Source organism: Taurulus bubalis (genome assembly GCF_910589615.1).
Source record: "Taurulus bubalis genome assembly, chromosome: 1".
Classification (NCBI taxonomy): domain Eukaryota; kingdom Metazoa; phylum Chordata; class Actinopteri; order Perciformes; family Cottidae; genus Taurulus; species Taurulus bubalis.
The window spans coordinates 28,891,880-28,915,058 of NC_136589.1; the positions used below are offsets into that span (position 1 = coordinate 28,891,880).

Below are 23,179 nucleotides of genomic sequence, written 5' to 3' on the forward strand. Positions count from 1 at the left end.
ACTTCACATCACTTGAGCGATTTTTTAAATTATTTTTCTATTTTTTTGTGGTCTGGAACAATCCCCTGTCCAATTGTTCAAAGAGCTCTCTAATCCTGCCTTAAATCTGAATCGTGCAGCACAGCCTAATAGGATCGTAGTATTAACCCTGATGACAATACCACCAGCTGTCGCAGAGCCCCCTGTTGGCCACCAGGAGGAATGTGTGGGGGGGGGGGGGTTTAGAGACACAGGGGGAGGTGACTTACAGAGAGACAGAGAGAAAGAGAGAGAGAGAGAGAGAGAGAGAGAGAGAGAGAGAGAGAGAGAGACAGATAGACAGAGATCGAGAGTGTGTGGTGCGTTTAGTCTCATGTGGAATAATCAACGAAGCTGTTCGTAGGAGGAACGCAGAAACTGAAGTCCTTTGTTTTTGGACGACTACCTCTTTAATTATATTTTCACCCCCTTCCCTCCTTCCCCTCAGTTAACCAAATCCCAACTTTTTTTGTTCTTTCTTTAAAGTGTTTCTCTCTCATTTGTTTCTTCTCACAATCCCACCTACTCCTTCGTCAGTCTGCATCCATCTAACCTGGCCCACCTGCTGCCTCAACACTCTTCTATTTCCTCCGGAGTGGTGGCGGCTGTTGGCCCTCTGCTCGCTCTATATGGCTGAATAAGTGAGAAAAGGAGGGGGGGGGGGGGGGGCTTGCTCTGGTGGTTTTCTCTCCGGGGGGGTTGCAAACTAGCAGTCAAGACCAGGACAAGCAGGAGGAGGAAGTGGTGGAGGAGGATGGCAGTGGCTCTGGATGAAGTTTGGGGGCGGGTGAAGAATGTCTGCAAGCAGAACGGACTGCTCATCCTTTCTGTGCTGGCCGTGGTCATTGGCTGCCTGCTGGGCTTCTTCCTCAGAGGCAAGCAGCTCTCCGAGCAGGTCAGTTGTATAACTTGCTTGGGGATGATTGTGGCGCATTGTTCCCTCCCACATACACACTACACACCTGCCCACCCTCCTGCCTTCCTTATCCCCCACCCAAACCATGTGTACCCCCTATGTTTTTCTTAAAAGCCATCCATAATGTATTTGGACACCACAACTCCTAATACAAGCAATACAATTCCCTGCTTCCTGCATCTGCTTTCTACCTTCACTCCATGTGCTATATACATCAACATGTTCAGTCACACAAACACATTTAAGGCACAAATAATAACAAATGTAGATCCATTCGCAACAAGTGGAGAACAATGTGCCATGTATTTGATTTGTGCAAAACACACACAAACGTGTATCTTTGTGAGGGCACTGTATTAACTTGCATTAAATCACAGGAGGCTTCATGACTGCTACATGCCAAACTCCAACCTTTACCCTGACCTAGCATTAAGGCGGAAATGGAATATTACATAAATACTTGTGTTTTCTTCAGTATATAATGAACTGAAAATATGACTTGTGTTTTTGTTAGTTTAGAATGAGCCGTTTATATACGGAGCAGGTCCTCTATACGAAGCAAGCCGCCTTATTTCTAAAGTAGCCCAGAACGGGGAGACCAAACACTGGCTCTAGATAGAGCCATTCTCACGTTGGCCCTCGTAGATCTCCTACATGTTTTGCACACTTGAGAAGTTTCAGTTGGTTGCCAAACTTCACTGCTAGATACCACTACACCTTCACACTGCACCCTTAAGACTTTGCAATGGGAAGAATTAACAGTACACACACTCAATCGCACACAAATTCACATCAAATAGCACTTTTTGCCTATTAAAGCCCATCTAATTCTACCAAAGTATAGGTTTCATCACCATAATAGGACCATTCATGTGAAAGACAGGACAATGTGTTGAGGGTCTTTACCTTGTTCACACTGAAGAGTGTAAAAAGAAACACAGCAGTAAAACGTTTTTGATGAGAGAAGAAGAAGAAAACACTGACAAGTGACAGTACTGAGCTGGCTCCTACAATGGCATAAAATTGGTTCATTCAAAAGTAAATTGGTCTGCTGCAACAGACACACTGAAGCCCAATGGAAAAAGACAAGAGATTTTTTTTTTTTCTGCTTTCAAAAAGTGCAAAACAGTATCTCATCATTCGATCAGATTGCCCACAGCTTCTCAGTTGGACTCAGTGCATCCATGGAAAGGGATTGCCAGTGGGGAGATTAGTTGTCAATCACTCACAGAGACATGAAGTCAACAACATACCGTTTGTGTTCACTTATGTAATTCATTTACACATGACTGAATGGGAAGTGGAATGTAATAGTTGGAATAATTCTGCAGATAATGATTATTTATCTAAGCAATTTGATAATGACTGAATTTACTAAGAAAGACGTGAACAAAAATGTTACAATTTTAACAAATGTTTGATTTGTGGGGAAAGCGTGTGTGAAATTAAAAGTGACTGAAATGCTAAAGGGTGCTTGAAAAGTGGAAAAGGTGGAGGAGGTGTTGGGTATACGCCTATGTGAGATTACAATGTAACATGCTTGTAGGTTTTGTCATTAATGTTTGAGCGTGCCTGTGCAGTCAAATTAATTTCTAGCAAGACAGAGGGACATTTCAGATGATTCTGATGCCTGTGTGTTGAGGGCTAAAGCACTGACTCCAATAACTGCAGCAGCAGTCTGTGTCTATACATGGACACAACTCAGTCAATGTGCATTTGAGCAAACTCACACTTATATAAGTGGAAAATGTCAGTTTATAAGAATGACTTCTGCAGCTCACAGCTCAAAGTCAGTGTGGTTAACAAAAGGCTAAATCACTGCATCATCCCACATGATCTGGTTTATGGTGGTAAAACACAGCTCTGGGCCCTATTCTTCGTACCTGGGCCCTATTCCTCGTACCTGGCTTATTGAGTTAGCTGGCTAATTTTCAGGATAAGATGACGTAGGTCAGGCTTTTCGGTTCCTCGAAGCAAGTTTAGAAAAATCACCATAGCAACACAGCCAAAAATTTAAACCTGCTCCCACGTAGGCGTACTGAAATTCACTGGATAAGCTGGCCACTCCCACCGGACAAAAAAGGCAGCTCCTTTCCTCATTGATGAAGGAGCGATATTAGTTATATTAGTTCTATAGGGAGAGAGTTCTCACATCATCATGACTTCCTGTACGAGCGCTATCGATTCTGCCGACAAGGAATCATATTTACGAGAGCTTCTCGAGCCGCGGACATTGATCACCACACGCCCATTGCCCGTCTCACATACGGTATCTCACTGTATGTATAGACTCAGCCGTTGCATGCGGTGGTGTTCGTAACATTTATTTAGTGCTTAAGAAACTTATGCATGTATTGAAAGCAATCATAATTATATGACAGTGTTATTAGTACACCATACATATCATTATTGTAAAACATGATTAAGGTGATCGTGATAAGAATACAGAGAATCATACACAATTTCTTTTCACTGCTTCAATTGATTGAATTTCTGATTATGAATAATAAATACTGATCTGCCCATACACATATTCAAACTCCTAGTTATATGGTAATCTACACATACATGCATTTACACATATATAGTACATGATACATACGCGCATACAGTACATATATCCTCATAAGTATATATTTATTCGTATACTACTGCCAGCAGGCACATTTGAATAAATATAATCTGATTGATTTGGGTGATGAAGCACTTCAAATTAGCCGATACATTTTCCCAACTCTGACGCATTTAACTTAACGTCTGATATATTTGCGACGCTTATGTCTCGCGGCGGGTGCGGTGTTAAGCTGCGTTCACACCAAAAATGTTGCAAAAATGTTGCGAATCGTTTGCTGTGAATGCAGCATTAGACTTTGCCATGATTAATGTATTGACTTCCTCATGTGCGTTCATGATCATCTCCTGCTTCTCAGCGGAGAAGTAAAAAGAGGTTCCTCTGAGTTAATTTGCCATTGTACTGTTAAAACATTGTGGTGTCAGTGCTCAATTACTATCCTTTCTGAAGAGGAACAGGCACGCGCATTTATCCAGATGACTGACGTCTGGTTAGAATTAACGAGACCGTTTCAGCACGGATCTACTGTGGAGAAACCAAGTTTAGCCTCAATCATGTCAATCATCTCGCTAATTTAAGATGGATAATAGAACATTTGCTCGACTTTATTGAACCACGTATGAGAAATGGGGCCCAGGTTTGCTTGTCTTTGTTGATGTAAACACAGTGAGCTGGGACTGTGGTTAACAAGCTAGACATTTGTTCAGCTTTTTAAAAACCTGCAAGTTAAGGACACCAACGTCTGCGAGTCGTTACTGCGGACCTTACAATATCAAAGTTCACACGAAACATGTTTAGTAACTGTCAAGCTTGAAATGACAACTAACGGTCGCGCAATTTAAATCTACCTGTTATTTTAAGTGCGCACTGATATGGAATGCTCTAAATGTAAACTAGCTGTATGGCTGAATAAAGTACACCCCGTGACTCACTCTCAACCAATCAGAATGCTTGATTTGATCTACCTGTATTATAATAAAAGATGCATTGATTAAGCGCCACATCTTCCTTGAAACTTCTTTACGTAAATCATTATGACAACGAAATAAAAGAGTAAAACGGCAAGAAAATATAGATCAGAACTAAGTTAATTAATTTAGCATAAATTATAGCACATGTGTAAGAAAATGTGCTCTGTAACTCTCACACTCACAATATTTAACAGTGCAAGAGCATTCAAAGATGGATTGTTTCTTAAATGACCAGATTCCTTGCTGCTCTACCCACTCAAAGTATATATGTTTTAACATTATCCCAGCATTTATTGGTAGTAACACATTCCGTGTCTCAAAATGTCACTTGAGCACACAGGGATTTGACAAAAGGCTGGATGCAAGACAAACTTCATGCATTAACAAAACATGCCCTCACTCCACACACACTCAATCATTTGGCCTAAAAGCTTTGTCTCTCCAAAAAAGCTTTTATTGCTCCATCATCTCATTGCACAAATGTTCTGTACTTTTTGCCTTTGTTTTGTTTTGCTTTCCTATTGCCTTTTTTCCCTCATGACGTCATGATATTTTTCGTATTATTCTTACATAACTGTTAAGTTTTTAAATCTATGCTCTTTAACTTTACGCCTATGTGACTAGTGTGTTAACCTGCTTGGTTTGCTGAGTGCCCGCAGACATTTTGTTCTTGTTTGGAAAACCTTTGTTAATTCTAAATGGATCTATTTTATGCAGCATACTTCAAAAGGTTTTTGGCAGAAAACAGCTGCCTGCTCAGCTGAAAACGCTGTTGATGAAATTAGACTGATGAGACTGAATCAAAACAGTAAAGTTGCAGGCTGAAAAACTAAATCTAAACTCTATAGAGCTGAGGGTAGCTGCACAGCCGGGTGATAATTATCTGTGGGTTTGTCACTACCGACACCTTTCATATTACACATAGTTCTTAACATAAAACTATTGAACACTGCAGCTTTAAGTAAAGTTGACCAGGGCAATGTCTGTATTCTGAGCTCTTCACCTTTTTATCTGTTGGTGAGCTTGATTTGTTCTATGCGCATCCAAAGAGCATGTCGATAGGTGAGGGACCAACGGTCATTGACAGCCTCAGGCTGTCGTATTACAGGTGTTGAGGAGTGCTGCTGTATATGTGATACAGTTGTATAACTCCTTTAGTCTGATCATTTAGTTCATTTGATGTCACTTGAGTCAGCATCAGAAAGGGTTTAATGCATTCCAGACAACTCGGAGGTCAGATTTCCAAATTACACCCTCCAAGCCTTCCAAAGTGACTGATTGCGACAAACAGATTATCTGGCAAATGTTTTGCATCCTCCACATTTTTCTGTCATTTTAATGTTTTATCTAATAACTTTTCTCCAGAGATGATAACTGTCGGAGATTTTTTTCCTTAACCAGCTACCCAATTACACAGCGACATATTTTTACATCAATAAACATGCAGGACAGGTAGGAACTTCAAAAGTAGGAACTGCAACTTTGAGAGACGTTCCGTTGTACTTTTCAGTCAAATGCCCGCGGTTGGTCTGATACTGATGCGCCAGTCTTTCAACTAACTCCAATATAAAGCACACTTGCGCACGTCATTACTAGACAGTCAAAGCTACTGACGTAGTACAAATAGTGAGATAGTCCACACACGGCTGCCGGAAACTAGAACTAAAGGTTTACAGTTTGTCATGTGAGTTGTTTGTCACTGGACTCATTTTTCAGTGACATGAGTCGTTAGTCAGTCAAGGTAATGTCAACCAAGGTCTTTTCCTAAACCTAAATAAGTGGTTTTATTGCCTCAACATACAGTATAGTATAGTGTGTTTTTTTTCTGAGTTCTGAGCAGCATAAGTCTACAAGTGTGTGGTGTTGAGTTAGAAAGAAGTGAGCCTCCCAGACCTTTAAGGGTTTGATTTTAAGTAGTTAACGCACAGGCGGTAGATATCAGGTCCCTTAAGTCCACCAAAAAAAGAACAATCCCTACATTACAGTGCAAGAGGGAAAAGGCAAAACTTTGTTTTCTAGTTAATTTTAGAGGGAGCAGCTGATGAGTGGGCGAAAAAAGAAACAAGAAGCTCCATTTCTAATTACAGTGTTTATTAGAACGAGACTTAATCATGTTCATTAATCTTTGATTAAAGTCAGTACTTCGCTACATCATATGTTGGCCTTAAGTAGCCTACTTGTGTGTACTGCACATGAGGTGCAATTAAGGAAAAGACAACAGCATAATGAAGCGTAGCACTGTGTTCATTAATGGCCGGAGCATGAAGACAAAGTCAGAAACATTTGTAGTACATTCTTACCACCAAGTGTGAACAACTTGCTTGTCATCAGAATCAGAACCAGAATTACATACAAGGAATTTGTCCCGGCGGTAGGTACATAACATTAAACAATAAACAGAGTGCAAGAAATGGGAGCATGAAATCTACAATCAAATCTACAATAGAATATAAAATTAAGATAAAGTGCACAGACAAAACAGATAACAGTACTTAAGGTGGAATGTAAGTGTAATGAGAAAGTGACAAGTGTGTTGGCCATGGTGTTGTTTTTTGTTCCCCTCGCACTAACTGAGATTTGGAGTGTGTTTCAGTTTGTATAACTTTCAGTATTTCAAACAAAATCTCACTTATATAATAAATTTAGATATAACACTAATGAATAGGGCCGCATGTCATATAACTGCAACGCCCCACTTTGAGCTTTGGTACCTTTGTTGCATGTCATACCTCTCTCTCTCTCTCTTCCATTTTGACACTGTCCTTATCCAAAAGAAAATAATAATAATAATAATAAACACTGGTGAATAATTAACTAAAAGGACTCATGAAGTAGAAGAAATCTTATAAGCTGCAGTAATTGGGGTCACGGTGGAATTAAACCTTCATTTCTAGGACTGTTGAAGAATTAATTGAACACAAGTCTGTTGTGTTTAGCAACCATCGAACAAACTGTTGCAAACTATTTTTAACAACTATAATAATATGGTAAACATATTCTATTAACACGTCATTGTTGATTGAATGCGTGTTGGCATGCTGATTTTAGCATTTGGCTTAAAGCACTGCTATGCAGCCTCACAGAGTCTTTGTTTTTTATTTCATTGCTTTGACAATAAGTAGTTTTTTTTTAGTTGCCGTTAGATCATATTCCATCCAGATATTTGGAATAGGCTAAACATTCTTGCAACTAATGAGAACCTTTTCTCTTTTTTTTTGATGATACTTTTAATAGAGTTTGAAAAAAGACAGCATCCGAGTTGCTAAGAAACTATTTCATCAACAAAGAGCATAGTTTGAGACCTTGAATTTACAGCAGAAAGCCAGATGGCCAAATATGTGGTGGCTTTTGTAGATCTAAAAATGTTTTTATAGGAGAACCATTCATGTTTTTGAGTATGATAATCTAAAAGTCAAGTCTATACTGAAAGCCACTGCACAATGTGTTCTCTCTCTTTTCTTAGCTCCTATCAGAAGTTTGGAGACAGCATTCAGAGCTACACAAGTTACAAAATTAGGCAGATGTCTGGTTTTGATAGAAGCTTCATATTTTTGCAATAATGTTTAGGTGATAGAAAAATATCGGCATGATATTTTATTATATATATACATATATGCACACATACATATACATATATATGCATATATACGTTGTCAATCTTGTCCAAAATGAATATAAAGTGTTAGAGGTGCTAGTAAGGGTGTTTAATCTTTGGACAAAGCTTGGCTGGCTGCTTTCCGATGAGTCATTTCTTTGTGCTGAGCTAAGGGGCTGCTGACTCCAGCTTCATACAGATTTGAGAGTGGCTTCGATCTCCTCATCGAACCCCAGGCAATAAAGCAAATATGTGCATTCAAAGTATCAACAATTACAAGAAAATAAGATCGACCCTTATTTTGTGCCTCTTCATAGGATCAAACTTTTTTTTGTGAACAGTAAAATCTTGCAGGACAATGTTTAATAACAGAATGAATGGGTTAAGGATCGTCCAGTTCTGCATCATGAACATAATTATGTTAAATATTTAATAATATCTCTATCAATAAATGAGTGCTCAGGATTGATGCCTGTGGAACACTGGCATGCATGAGCTGTTTTAGAGAGTTTTCAAATAAGAAACTCAATCACGCAAATAGAACTGACCAGCCAGTCAAACTCATTTAAATGTGTTTAATATTATGGTGGCGCAGTGATTGTTAGACAACTGATGTTGTGCCAGTGGAGAAAAAAACTCCACAGCCATGAGCACATTGCATTACAGATACCTAATTACCCTGCACACTTCATATTTAAACACTCATGCCACTTAACATACACTTTAACTTAAACACACATGTCACTTTTACATACATTTACATTAACGTTATCTGTTTGTCTGAGCACTTTATCTTATACTTGATTTATGATCATTGCACTGTTGATTGTTGATTGTTGTTTGTCTCGTCAAACGTCTCATGTCTAATGTATGCACCTTCCGCCTAGAAGAATTCCTCGTTTGTGTAAACATTCCTGGCAAATAAACGGTTTCTGATTCTGATTCTAATTAATAAAAACCTGGAATAATGCAGGTCACCATAGTGAGCGATATACTCACACCACATTTGGTGGTGCGGAAACATAAACAGACAAAAAAAAACACAAACACACTGTTATATATATAAATATATATAACAGTGTGTTTTACTCTGTCACTTGCAGGAGGTGAAGTACTTCCAGTTTCCCGGAGAGCTGCTGATGAGGATGTTGAAAATGTTAATTTTGCCTCTCGTCGTATCCAGGTAAGAATTATACATTTGCTTTGAAATTGTGTATCACTATCAGCTGCTGTCGATGTTCTGCAGTTTTATTGTAATGATTGTCTATGCTGAAATGGTTTGAACCAAATTAAACTAAAGTGAACTGAACTACAAAGCGGACTTATCTGTCACTGGTCACCTATAGGTCACCGATGATATATATAATGTCGAGTGTAATGCATTATTTTGCCAAATAACTTAGCAGAAAGCACTATATTCTTTTTCAAATATGCCATCTAAGAAATCCTACACGCCTCACCTTTTATTTTGAATAGATGAAACAAAGCCTGAGAGTGAATTGCATATTCTGCTGAGAGCATTGAGACAGCGCAGCAGAATGAAGTGTTTTACTTTGTAGTAACGTCAGAAAATAATTGATTATGAATGTTTGACCTTATATGAAGAGCCCTGTACTACACTGAATAGCAGAGAGTGTAGCCATTTGAGAAATTAGAGCCCATAATAAGACAGTAAGAGCCATAATAGACTTTAATAATATGTGTTTAGTGATTTATAAAAGTGTGTTGAAATGCTCCTTTAAGTTACGTTACTGACTACGTCAGAGCCTATATCGCTCAGTTGAGGTTAATCAGTCTGCGGAGCAAGACAGTTTTTTGACCGTTGTGCCCAGTTGAGCACTCAATGATTATTGTATCTTTATTTTTTGTTGAGTAAACTTTTCAAATGGAGTAACTGCCTCTGAAGATTCATTACGCATCAAGCTCATTGCCCACACACAGACTGTAACAGTAGTGGTAATAGGGATTACCGGACGGAGACAAGATTGCCGCTACAAAGACATTTCCTGATATTAATGTGAATTAGTTTGTGCTTTTTATCTTGCCTTAGAGACACTTTGCAACACATTTGTTTGTGCTAATTGAGGACAGAAACAGGTCACTCACCAAACGTTGGTTGGTTAGTTGAATATTGTTCCACAACCACCTTCGACTTAGAGTCACAAGTTTAGAGTAGTCTTATTGTAAAGGTGTTCTGGAGAGTGTAGGAAATTACTTTAATAAATTAAGATTAGGCTGGTGTATTTGTAAAGCACCTTCAAAGTGCTTTACGCAAGAAATACTAACAAAAAGGTTAAGACAAGATATAAAAGAAACACAAGTCCAGATAAAAAGACATAGGATTTAAAAGAGAATAGAATAGAAGATAGAAATAAGCTAAGATTGAATAAAATGGATTAAAAAAGATCAGCAGTTCAGCTTGAAAGCGCTGAGCGTGTGTCCACTGAAGGCTCTTAGACCGTAGTCACAAATAAACAGTTACAGTCTGTACAACATGTTGGCCATCTCACTGCTGCTTCAGTTGGTTGTGAGGCTCAAAACAATTTATCCACCGTTTAACAGCCGCAACATTAGCGACGGAGTAGGTTGAACAACACGCAAGCAGCGCTAACAGAGAGGGCTGGTAAGGAGACAGGGGGGGCCAGACAGCTGGCAAAATGACTGGATGCCGATTGATGTAGATGAAAAACACAACCTAGATGAGGTTTTTTTTCTGCACCCAATTACCTTTTCAATATCAAGGATTAAAGGGTAATGCGTATATGGAAGAAAACCTGTTGCCCTTTTATAGCTTTGGATGCATTCTTAGAAGCGTAGAGTCTGCCAGATTTTCCCTTTTGACTATTTTAGGCCCAAAGCTCTTAGTTGCCTGCATGAGGTCAGTGATGTCCACCACACACACAAAAACTCCCAAAACAAATCATGCAAACGCACCGGTTACATGCTGGGTGCTTTGTGCAATAAGCTACTTACAATCTATGCAACAGCAAAGACTGGATGAGAAGTTAATCCTCCCTCCGTCACTCTGTCCGTCTCCCTCTGCCTCCCTCTGCCTGTCTCTCTGTCTCTATCATTCTGTGCGTCTGTGTCTGTCTCTGGAATGTGTGTCTTTCTGTCCTAATTTATGTTGTTTAAACAAAAGGTAGAGGGTAGTAAGACTCCTTATTTCTGTATTTATTCATGCTAGTGGTCCACTCTCCCAGTTTCACAGACTCAGGGCAGATCACTTCAGTGCAGGTTTCCTGCCAAACATGAGGCACGTGAGGACAAGCGAGGTTAATAACATCTAATCTGAAACATGCATGTAGGCAGGGTGCCAAACCCAGCCAGGTTAAACATCATTTCAGCACATGGGAATGTAAAAGCAATCAGAGAAAACATCCCACAGGCTGCTGAAGCTTCTGTTAAGCCTGAAACACTCTTTGTGTTCTTGGTGTCCTTGACTTGTTTTAAGTAAGAATGGACAATGGCGGCGGTTGGCCTTTCTATCCACTCCGATCCATCCAGAGATGATTTGTTGCATATCTGCATATCTTTGTAAACCTCACATACACGTCAATCCATCCACAGGCATATAATACAGTCTTGCGAGATATCCTGCATTTCTCTCTTTGTCTTTCTCTTCTGCCATACCAACAAATGACTGCAGAGTGTATCTAGATTGGGATGCAAAGACCGCCGGGCTGGCTGACATGGTGCATGGTACAGTAGGGCTTATCTATGGGTGAATATCCGCCCCAGCCCTATAGTCTGCCTGTCCCTATTTTTTTCCCCTCCTAGCACCATCTGCGCACCAGCCAAAGCAGAAACCAGATTATCCCATGTACACGTCATGCAGAATCAATGGCCACTCCATTTCCCGCCTCCTTATGTTTCAGGTTTCTTTTTTTTTCACATACTAAATAGAACTAGAATTTTAAAAGAATATATTTTAATAATAAATACTTTGTTTTGAGTGTTTTTTGGTAAAGAACAGAGTTGTGTTTCACTATTTATCTGCATGTCCACTTGACTGTCATTATCTGCTTATATGGCTGTAAGCTAAATGCTCCGTCGCACACAGTGAAGAACAAATACATGGCATGTAAAAAGAGCATTAGAAGACTGATTTGAGTGGGCGTGTGATGCAGGTTGTTAATAAGGTTTTGAGAAATGTGTATGTATATATATATATATATATATATATATATATATATATATATATATATATATATATATATATATTTCTAATTAAAATATAGGTTAACTTTTTTATTTGAGTTCTATTTTTTATTTCATAGGGCATCCTGTTTACACCTGTTGAAGGGGTTGTTTTAATAATGTTTTGGGTGAATGGTCTTGTCTATTTTCCATCCTCACACATATCCTGTCTGTGAATATGTGCTACTGTGAGACAGCACTAATGAAGAGAGCATTAAAGACTCAGCTTCAAAATTAAGTTCTTATACTCTTTTTCTCTTAACTCTTAACAAGAGGGCTCGTTTGGGCACAAGCCAAGCGCTCATCAAGTCACATTGTGATGGTTAGTTGCCAGGCTGTGAGGTGCAGGTTAGGATATGTGTGTCTCTTCAGCTCAATGCAGCCTAATTTGTATTGTTGGTTGTACTGTAAGATGATCTGAGTTCAGTTTAACCAATAGAAAACCAACCTATTTTTAGGCTTCTGCTCAAAAATTGCATACCCAAACTAAAAAAGGTGTATCTCTGCAACCACTAGTACTATTTGAATCATTTTGGTATTATAATAATAGGTACACATTCGAGATTTTGTTCAGATGTGTAAATATCAGTCTATATGTCACTGGTAAAGAGTAAATGAAGATGGCACACGGAAATAATTCAAAGGTTTCAGGTCCACCTAGAAAAAAAGCACTTTCAGGATGATTATTTCTTTGGAATGATGCAGCTGTAAGGTCTAACTCTAACCCAAATCATAGCACAGGATGTGAACATTCTCTCTGCAAAGGTTGACTTTGATAAAGTGAAGCAAAACAAAGTTAGAGAGGGTTTAGTTCAGAGAATTCAGGCGAGGTTTCATTGGGGCCCATTTGGGCTATTTGAATGCTATTTGAATTTTCTCATGTACTAAACCATATATTTCACTTGTATATCACTTATGGTGTTCAATACATCCAAATACAGCAGTTAGGGGGTTTTATAAAAAAAATCTTAAACAACCTATGATTTACAGTTTTATATAACAGTCACTCAGTTTTAGGGTTTAAGAGGACGATGTATAACTAATTAGTTACACGCAATGTTTAGCTAGTTATGAAACAGACTCCATGTAATACTGATGCTATTATGTGACCTACATAGGCAAACCATAAGCGAAAAGATTGGCCATTTCTATACGGTAATGGTGGATAATCGTAATGCCTGTCATCAAGTCTGATTTACTGCAACATCAGAGGAAAAGATTTACGGCAAACAGGTTCACCAGAAACTCCTTCAGCTAAGACCAGTGGTAACCAGTGGTGTATAGTAACGAAGTACAAATACTTCGTTATTTGCACTTAAGTCGTTTTTTTGGATATCTGTACTTTACTTTACTATTTATATTTCTGTTGACTTTTACTTTTACTTCACTACATTTTGCAAAGAAAACTGATACCTTGACTCCGATACATTTCCCCTGAAACTTTTGTTACTTGCTACAAAATCAAATCTATCTTTAGAAAAAAAATGTATCATGAGACCAACGTCATGGACTGTGGTGGAACACAGACTCCACACAAGCAGGTTTAGCGAATCATAATCTTATGCATTTGTCCTCTACACCATCTAGTCCAGCAGTCCCAAACCTTTTTTGCGCCACGGACCAGTTACGTGTAAGACAATATTTTCAAGGACCGGGTCCCATCTCAGGGTGACGGGAGACAACGACACCTGACGGGTGTTCTTTATGATGATCTTCCAGCTCCAAGCAGTACACACCTTGGTTTCCAAGTCAAGGTCGGGATCATTAGATAATGAAATGGACAGGAAAAATATTATTATTTGTGACTCCTCTTTCATTTTGTATTTCTTTCCCAGGCCATAACCTGTGATGAGGGTTCACAAATAGACATAACTTAATTTAAAAGCTGTTATTCTAAGCACCAAACAGCAAACAGATTAACACGTTTTCATCCCAACTCCTGACACACTGACACTTGGTCATGACAATTGGGTCACTTTCTAACACACTGGGTGGCCCAGCACTTCAAACTATGACACTCCACTACGGTCGCAATAAACACGTGGTTAATGTTGTGAATTAAAAAAAAAACACTATGGTTGGTCTTAAGTCTCTCAAACCCCCGGGATCATTTTCTCTTGCTGTACAATAACAGATTTACAAAGTAGTGCGCCTCATAAAGAAGTTAGGGAGTGCCTTGTGCGCCAATAGGGGAATAAGGGGGAAAGCGTGTTTGACGCCTTGGGAATGAATGGGCTGGAACAACTGGTGAACATAGTGAAGCATTTAGCGGCTAAAGAGACAGACATGTAGCTCAGGATGGTGGGGACCTAAAATAGAACCACAGGGAGTGAGTGTTAGTTCACTCTGTTAGTGCGGACTACTTGTTGGCCAAGTTTATCAAGTGCAGGTGAAAAGAGTCACAAAGCAAAATGTTCGGGAGCCATTGGCTACATAATACATTTATAGTATGGCGTATAATATTTTTAAATGTTTCATGGCGTTTATCCACAGGCTTGTCCACGTATCTGACAGCAGGTGTGATGCATTACAATATTTTGTTTCCCTGTCTTGTAGCCAGTTTTAAAGGGTGTGTGTCTAAACATGTGTCAGGGGACTTGATATTCAAAACAAAACACTCTTAATAGTATATGCAGGCGAGTCAAATACAGAACCCATTAAGACAAATGCTTAAATTGCTTAATTCAAACTTTATAGTAATCCACTGATGAATCAGCAACTCATTTTAATAATTTGTCCTAAAAAGAAAACGTTATCGGTTTAATAAACAGTTGTCAATTAAATTAAATTTACTGATGTGTTTTATCAGTTAACTCTTACGTTTTTTATCAGATTCACAGCTTCATGCTGCCGACTCACAAGACTGTGGCACATTCAAAAGCTCATGGGAAGAAAATACGTTTCTTGACTGTGATCATCATCAGATATAAATGAACAGAGTAGGGAAGAGGAGGAGGAGGAGGAGGAGGAAGGGGAGGAGGAGGTAAATCCCTACAAAAGCGAATGTAATTTTTTCCCCCCTTTTTGACCTCCGGGTTGCAGTTTCTAGTTTCCCAAAGAGCTGCAGTAAAAACTCTGCATCAAACATCTGGACATATAATTCAGTTGAAACAGTTTCCGAGAAGATTGATGTTTTGTTGTGCCATCAATCTACCTCCGCTTGACTTTCTACTTTCAACGTTTTGATTTTCCTGCTGGAGGTCGTCTAATCCCTGACCAGACCAGGACAAGCCCCGACATGATCAGTGCTGCAGCTGCACTGGTTGTCTGATAAAACAAATGGGACAAGGTGTTTTTACACAAGCTGTCTATCTTTCTCATGTTGTAAATCCAGTCACATCACTCGGTTCTAGCAACAAACACACAGACGTAGGTGGTGCACCCTCGGTAGTGAATTTCAAGAGCGTTTCTGTCAAAGCGGATGTCCGACCTGGGCCCTATTCCTCGTACCTGGTTTACTGAGTTTGCTGGATAATTTTCAGGATAAGATGATGCATGTCAGGCTTTTCGGTTCCACGAAGCAAGTTTGGATAAATCACCATAGCAACACATCGGAATCCCTTTGAATCCCACTGAAATTCACTGGATAAGATGGCCACTCCTCCGGACAAAAAAGGCAGCTCACTTCCTCATTGATGAAGGAGCGATATTAGTTATATTAGTTTTATAGGGAGAGAGTTCTTCCAGATCGCCAAGATCCGGTATCACATCATCATGACTTCCTGTACGAGTGCTATTGATTCTGCCGACAAGGAATCATTTACGAGACCTTCTCGAGCCGTACATTGAACACCACACGGCGCAGCAGAGCATCGCCTGGATCACATACTGTATGCAGACTGGATCACAGTGTCTCACAGACTAGAGCTTTTTTGCGAGTGGTACATGTTTGTACTGTGTCAGCGATGTGGAGAACATCGGGAAAGCCGCTGCATGGCGTGCTGTTCGTAACGTTTATTTAGCGCTTAAGAAACGTATGGATGTGTTGAAAGCACTCATAATTATATGACAGTGTTATTAGTACACCATACATATCATTATTGTAGAAAATGATTAAGGTGGACTCATGATAAGAGTACAGAGAATCACACACAATTTCCTTTCACTAATTCAATTGATTGAATTTCTGATTATGAATAATACATACGTACTGATCCGCCCATACACATATTCAAACTCCTAGTTATATGGTAATCTACACATACATGTATATACACATATATGATACATACACGCATACAGTACATATATCCTCACAAGTATATATCAATGTGTATACTGCTGCCAGCAGGCACATTTAAATAAATATAATCTGATTGATTTGGGGGATGAGGCACTTAAAATTAGCTGATCAATTTTTCCAACACTTACGCATTTAACTTGTCTGATATTTTGCGATGCTTATGTGATTCTAGCCCGACCAGCGGAGGCGGCGTTATACTGCGTTCACAACAGGAAGTGTTGCGAAAATTCGCTACGCTTTGGATGTGAACGCACCATTAGACTTTGCCATGATTATGGTCTTAAATTCATTATATGTAGTCATGATCATCTCCTGCTCCTCCACGGAGAAAAGAGACGCTCTTTTTCTGATTTTATTTGCCATTGTATCGTTTGAAGATCATCAAATCTGTGTTCGACTCTTTCCCCTTTTGAAGAGGAGCGTGCACGCACAATTATCCAGAGGACTGACGTCTGGTTCGAATGAACGAGACTGTTTGAGGGCGATTCAGCCTTAAAGAAACCAACATAGCCTGACGTCAATCATTTCACTAATTTAAGCTGGATAATAGGACATTTGATCAACTTTGTTGAACTAGGTACGAGGAATGGGGCCCTGGTCTAGATTTGCTTTAATGATGTGGGAAAATTTAATTAGGACTGTTTGGCTTCATGCAGAGAGCCACTGTTCCTGCTGAAACAAATGTTATACTTGGAGACAAAAAAAATGGGAAATCAAATGTTTTCATGATTCAGCATACTGTTTGTGGGTTAAAGGATGGGCTGCTATCACAAAAATGTTCACACCCTGGTGGCCCCACTTTTTTTTACATCAATCAAAACTGTGTATGTAGCAAACGGCTGGCAAACAGGATTTCCCTCTTTTTAAAGATGTAAACATTGAGCAGACTCATCCCCAATGTGACTGTGAAAGCCAGACATTTCAGATTTGATAAATGGAGGGATGGCAAGCTGAGGTGGAGCGCAGGCAGAGACTGCAAGAAAAGACTCAGCAGCCCCATTCAAACACTCGCCAAATTGAATCAGATTACCTGTTGAACAGGGAGAAAATCAGCTCAAGAGGCCGCGTTAATATCTCTCAACTCTCTCTCTCTTCCTACTTTCACTGGCTTCAACTTCCTGCTGGGCCTCCATTTAAACACCTTCGCTCAAATGACATATGCTGCATTTCTACATTAAGCAGTGTTGTATGAATGCTTCTTCTTTTTTTTTATTTACGGCAAATGTCACCTCATAAGGGCAGCAAAAATTAATATCTGAACAATTACTCAAAGCAGAAATGATTATGTTCTGTTTATCAAGGTTATGATTACAGCACAGGCTTTCCGTGGGTACAAAGCTCTGAATGGCTTGATCTCAAATTTTACAAATTACAGAGGAGTAAATGACAAAGAGACAGACGATTTGGGGAGTAACTTTGTTCCATTTGATGCATTCTTCTTTCTGTCATTATCCAGGTGTCATAGATTCCCTTGCCCGTATCTTATAAAGACATATCTGGTTGGAAATAGGCTTATTTTGTTTTGTTAAATGGTCCCATCATGTCAAAGTATGTTCTTACGCTTAATCACAGCCTCGATGGAAGGCTTGCTCATACATCCATACATAAAATATGTTATGTTGAACTTGAATGCTATTCTCTAATGTTTCACTATAATAATCAGTTTAAAAATCAACAGTCTTTTGAATCTAGGTGGTTTGTTTTCCTCATAATGCACTGTGACACCTTTGTGAAGTCTAACCTTGTGAACCTATAAGTCAGTAATATATTCATTAACCTGCAGTTTAATTTTGAAATGTAGTGTCACTTATATTGTTGTATCCAGTCTTTTCAAAACAACCCCCTGAAAACTGAGGCCGAACTAAAAAAATTCTTTAGCAGTGATTTTACAAAGTCCTTCTCAATTTCAAACATTAACCTCTACCTCCCTGTCTTTTTGTCTCCCTACTGTTTCTGTCTGTGCCTTTGCGTGTCTCCACTTGCTCTCCATACTTCAGTTTGATGTCGGGTCTGGCTGCCTTGGATGCCAAATGCTCCAGCCGCCTGGGCATCATGACCATCTCCTACTACCTCTGGACCACCTTTGTTGCCGTGGTGGTGGGCATCGTCATGGTGTACATCATCCACCCAGGTGGAGCCGCTCAGAAGGAGGACTCTGAGGAAAGCAAGAAGCCGATGACCAGCTCTGCTGACGCTCTGCTGGATCTCATCCGGTAAGAGACTGACATGTATCTCCTATGACATGTTAACTCAGAGGAAATCATCTACATAGGAAAGTGTCATTTCAAAAATGAAAGAGTGCCATAGTTTTAAAGAATTTGGGAATATGATGGTTTAATTTTTTTTTATTCTTTGGAGTTTCTTGTTTATCTTTTATGTGTTGGAGGTGTACAAAAAAAACTAAATGTTTAATGATATTGATCTCCTAGAGCCCATGAAATAAATCTGTGGCTATTGCAAGATGAATGATAACATGGGAAATAAAAAGATAATTTATCTTTTCTAATGTACATGTTTCAATTAAATACAATGCAATGTGCTTGGGTCTTGGGAAAATGGATTTTGTAAAAATTGCAAATTCAGTTATCGACTTCAGCACATATTAAAGCAGATAATGAAAACACTGTATGTTATGAGAACTGAGAGTAAATATAAGTGTCTCCTTGTAACCTTCAACCTGCACAGCACCTTGAAGACAGTTTCATAATACGGTGGATGGGACATGTCCATTTCCAGATCAGTGCTGTTTCACGTGGACTAAAGTGGGAGTAATGCTTGAGGTCAAAGCGCAAAGCCTGGAGCCTCATACGCCAATGGGTTATTGGGCTAAGCTAATTAGTGCTGTTGAAGGATGGAGTGAGTGTGTTTGAGGTGAACCTGGGTCAGCAGTACAGTGAGAAACACGCTGGTGAGGCCCTGAGAGCCGCTGTGTCAGTGTGACAGTCGGTCAGTGGGCTAAAGTCTATAGCATGCACCACAGAAAGCTACCGAGCTGTTGACTCAAAATCCATGGTACTGTATATCACAAATGCTCAATGAACCACGAACGATTGAGAAATAAATAATGTTTTGTCATTAAAAATGTTGATCTGTATTTTTCATCACAAAATCGAATCATACAAAGAATAAATTCAATCAGAATTTAAAAAGAGGGAGTAATAAACTGGCCAAGCCACGGAATCCAACTATGTACTGATCATGTGGCAGAGGTGAACTCTGACATTCACGGGTTCTAAGTGTGTGTGTGTGTGTGTGTGTGTGTGTGTGTGTGTGTGTGTGTGTGTGTGTGTGTGTGTGTGTGTGTGTGTGTGTGTGTGTGTGTGTGTGTGTGTGTGTGCGTGCGTGCGTGCGTGCGTGCGTGCGTGCGTGCGTGCATCTTACAGAGCACAGCTGTGCTTTGGATTTATCTCGTAAAGCTTCTTTACAGCCTTTATCTATCATGCAGGCATACTATATCGGTACACTCACAAATGGTCCCAACTGTCTGCATTCGTGTGTGTATGTGTGTAAGTATGCATAATGAGCACAGTTAGCATGAATATGTGTGTATACTTGGATGGATTAGGGGCACTGGGGTCAGAGTGGTTCATTAGCCTGCTCAGACACGGAATAGGCTGCTGAGTGGTTATGTGGTCAAATCCATGCAGCATACTGACTACAGTCCCCTGAGTTTATTGTCCCCATATATCTTCGCCATTTGTATTTTAAGTCACTCTGTTGAATGCATAACCTGTAGAACACAATATGCCTTTAAATCTTTCTGTGTCTGAAATAGACTTTGTAATTTGGTTATTATCTGAGTTCTGTGTTGTTGTGGGATTTATAGCCAGTACTAATGTCATGCTGAATCTGTTCTTCTATGCATTAAGAACGCTACAAACTGAATCGTATTCAACAGCCGGCAGTTAGTAATCGGCAGCAGTCTGCACCACAAACAAAAGGTGCCTGCACTCCATTGAATGCATAACAAAGCCACTGTTCATTCATTGTCTGTTTTGTAGGTCCTTTGTAATTCTAAAATAATGATTGTATTGTTTTAGTAAAAGAGTTCGACCAAAGTACTATTTATTATCAGAAATGCATTAAGTTTGCATTCAATTTAAAATCAATATTGGAGTCAACCTTCATTTAATAGTTTTTAGTTGCAGCCTCCAGAGGTCGGCATGAATGGAAACTTGCACTGTGTTTGTGCATTGCTACTCGTGTTACTGTGTTATTGAGTTCTATAGGGTTCCCACTGTGTCCACATTGGTGTTGTATAAGTTGTTATTAGGAGTAAAGACATTAAGTGTTCAGTACAGGTTTTTAGTACATGTGCAGCTGATGAGCAGGCCAGATCTTGCAAAGCATGATAATGGGAAAGTACAACAGTGCACCAGTATGTGGTCAAGATGCATTAAGTGTATTAAGCAGTGTATTCTCAGATTCTCCAACTGTGATGAAATGGTTTGTCTCGTTGTGTGAATCATCTTCAATTTGAGTCATGGTTAGTTTCTTCTCCGTGTAATTAGCAGTGGCGGCCGGCCAATAGAGAGCCACCAAAAAAAAAAAGGACTCAACTTTGGATGAGTCAAATCTGAGTTAATATATATATATATATATATATATATATATATATATATATATATATATATATATATATATATATATATATTGGGTATGCAATTTCTATATATATATATATATATATATTGGGTATGCAATTTATATATATATATATATATATATATATATATATATATAATATATATATATATATATTAACTCATTAACTCCCATGTTTCTAGAATCCACCTGCTCGTGCATCTTCAGGTTTCACTGCTTCCTGCTCATTTATCATCGAGTCTTCTCTGCTGCCCCTGGGCTTACAGAGCACTAATTATGCTTGGCTGAGCTATGGCTAAAAGAGTGGGGTTACGGTTAGTAGCCTTCCTACTATCAAAGGAGCTGTCAGTGTGGAAGATAATGAAGATTGTGAAGATTTGCATTAGCCAAGATCAAAAAGGCAAAACACAGTGACTGACTGTACAAACTACTTTACTTTCATGTGGAAAATGAATGATTATTTTTCCATATGTCATATGGTTTTATTGAATGTTCTTGTTTTTATTGAATGTGACCTGACATTCACTTACTTGAAACTATACTTTGAAAATATATATAAAATATACAGTCATATCTGAGGGACTTTTAAAAAATCTCAACATTTTCTTCCCCAGCAACATGTTTCCAGCCAATCTGGTTCAAGCTACTTTCCAACAGGTAAGTAAACAAGTTGAAGGCAAAGACAAAGAAAGAAAAATCTGAAATGATGTTCAGAACCCAAAGAACAGCCTCAATAATATGGAGGTGATGTGAAAACAGGCTAGCTGATTAGTTCCAGTTTTTATGCTAAGATAAGATAAGCTAACTGGCTGCTGCTGATAGCTTCTTATTTAGACATCTTACTATCTAACTTTCTACAAGAAAGCAAGTAAGTGTATTTACGATGTGTCAAGCAATTCTTTGCTTTAGATGCATTGTAAAAATGTATGTTATTTAGTACACAGGAAAGTACATTATAAAAAGTGCTATCATCTTTATTAGAAAATACCATAGAAACATAGTTAATGAAATAACACACTGTCTATTGTGTTTATGGTCATTTACTACTGTAAGTTCATTTAAACGTGATCCCATTCTACTGCTTTGGACATCTCATGACACATCTGTTGGTGTCATAAATACTTTGCTGATCTTGGGCTTGTGCTGTGTTTTGGTTTCAAGTATCGAACCCAGAGAGTCCCCGAGCTCATCTTCAAACCAACGGTGGCTCAGCTCTTGGATGAGACCACCACACGCAGGGTCTACATCTACGGCATCCAAGATGACAACGGCACAGACATCCAGAATTTCTCCCTGGATCTTACGCCGCCACCTGACGTCATCATGAAAACCTCCCCCGGTACAAGCGAAGGCATGAATGTGCTGGGGATTGTCATTTTTTCCGCTACTATGGGTAAGCAGTCGCCATGGATCCTGCACACACACCTCCACAGAGTAACATGCACAATGCACATACATACATACATATGTAAAATTGCATAATTGGAGTCTTGGCAACCAAATCTTTGAATAGAATTGGTTTAGAAGGTGTTGCACTCCCATGAGGAAGGCGGGGAACAAAATGATGACACTCATCAATTTACACAGTTAAATGTGTCATGATGTGTATGATTGATGCATTTAAAAATTCATGAATGCAACAAATGTTGTTGTAATTTTTTTCCCCAACCCAGGAATAATGTTAGGAAGAATGGGACCCAATGGAAGCGCTTTGGTTAACTTCTGCCAGAGTGTGAATGAGGCAGTTTTGAAGATTGTTGCCATTGTCATCTGGTAAGAGTTGTATCTTGGAAGTAAACAGCATCCAAATAAAGGAACACCCTTTGTGAGCAGCTTTGCTGATACAATTTCAGCTGAAACAACATTAGGAATATCTCATTCTTAGATTTGGTGTATGGAATTTATTAAAGGCATTAATGCTCCCCAGAGAATGAATCCTACTGATATTGGGCATCGTCTGACTTTTCCTCCAGAGGCAATTTGAATTTTTTCATTTATGGTTTTTAGTGAAACATCTCAACAACTATTGGATAGATTGTCGTTTCAGTCAGTACAGATA

The 23,179-nt window shown here is 39.1% G+C and overlaps 1 protein-coding gene across 1 annotated transcript in view; it reads left to right on the forward strand.

The window, feature by feature from the left end:
* Window positions 1-772: 772 nt before the first annotated feature.
* slc1a7a (solute carrier family 1 member 7a) overlaps window positions 773-23,179 on the forward strand; it is a gene marked incomplete at both ends in the record, with an annotated part of 29,939 nt that continues 7,532 nt past the window's right edge. Inside the window, 6 exons of the mRNA XM_079229737.1 lie at window positions 773-913; window positions 9,176-9,255; window positions 18,513-18,728; window positions 21,735-21,777; window positions 22,282-22,513; window positions 22,794-22,893. Coding sequence (XP_079085863.1) covers window positions 773-913; window positions 9,176-9,255; window positions 18,513-18,728; window positions 21,735-21,777; window positions 22,282-22,513; window positions 22,794-22,893 — 812 coding nt within the window. The remainder of the gene's footprint in view (window positions 914-9,175; window positions 9,256-18,512; window positions 18,729-21,734; window positions 21,778-22,281; window positions 22,514-22,793; window positions 22,894-23,179) is intronic.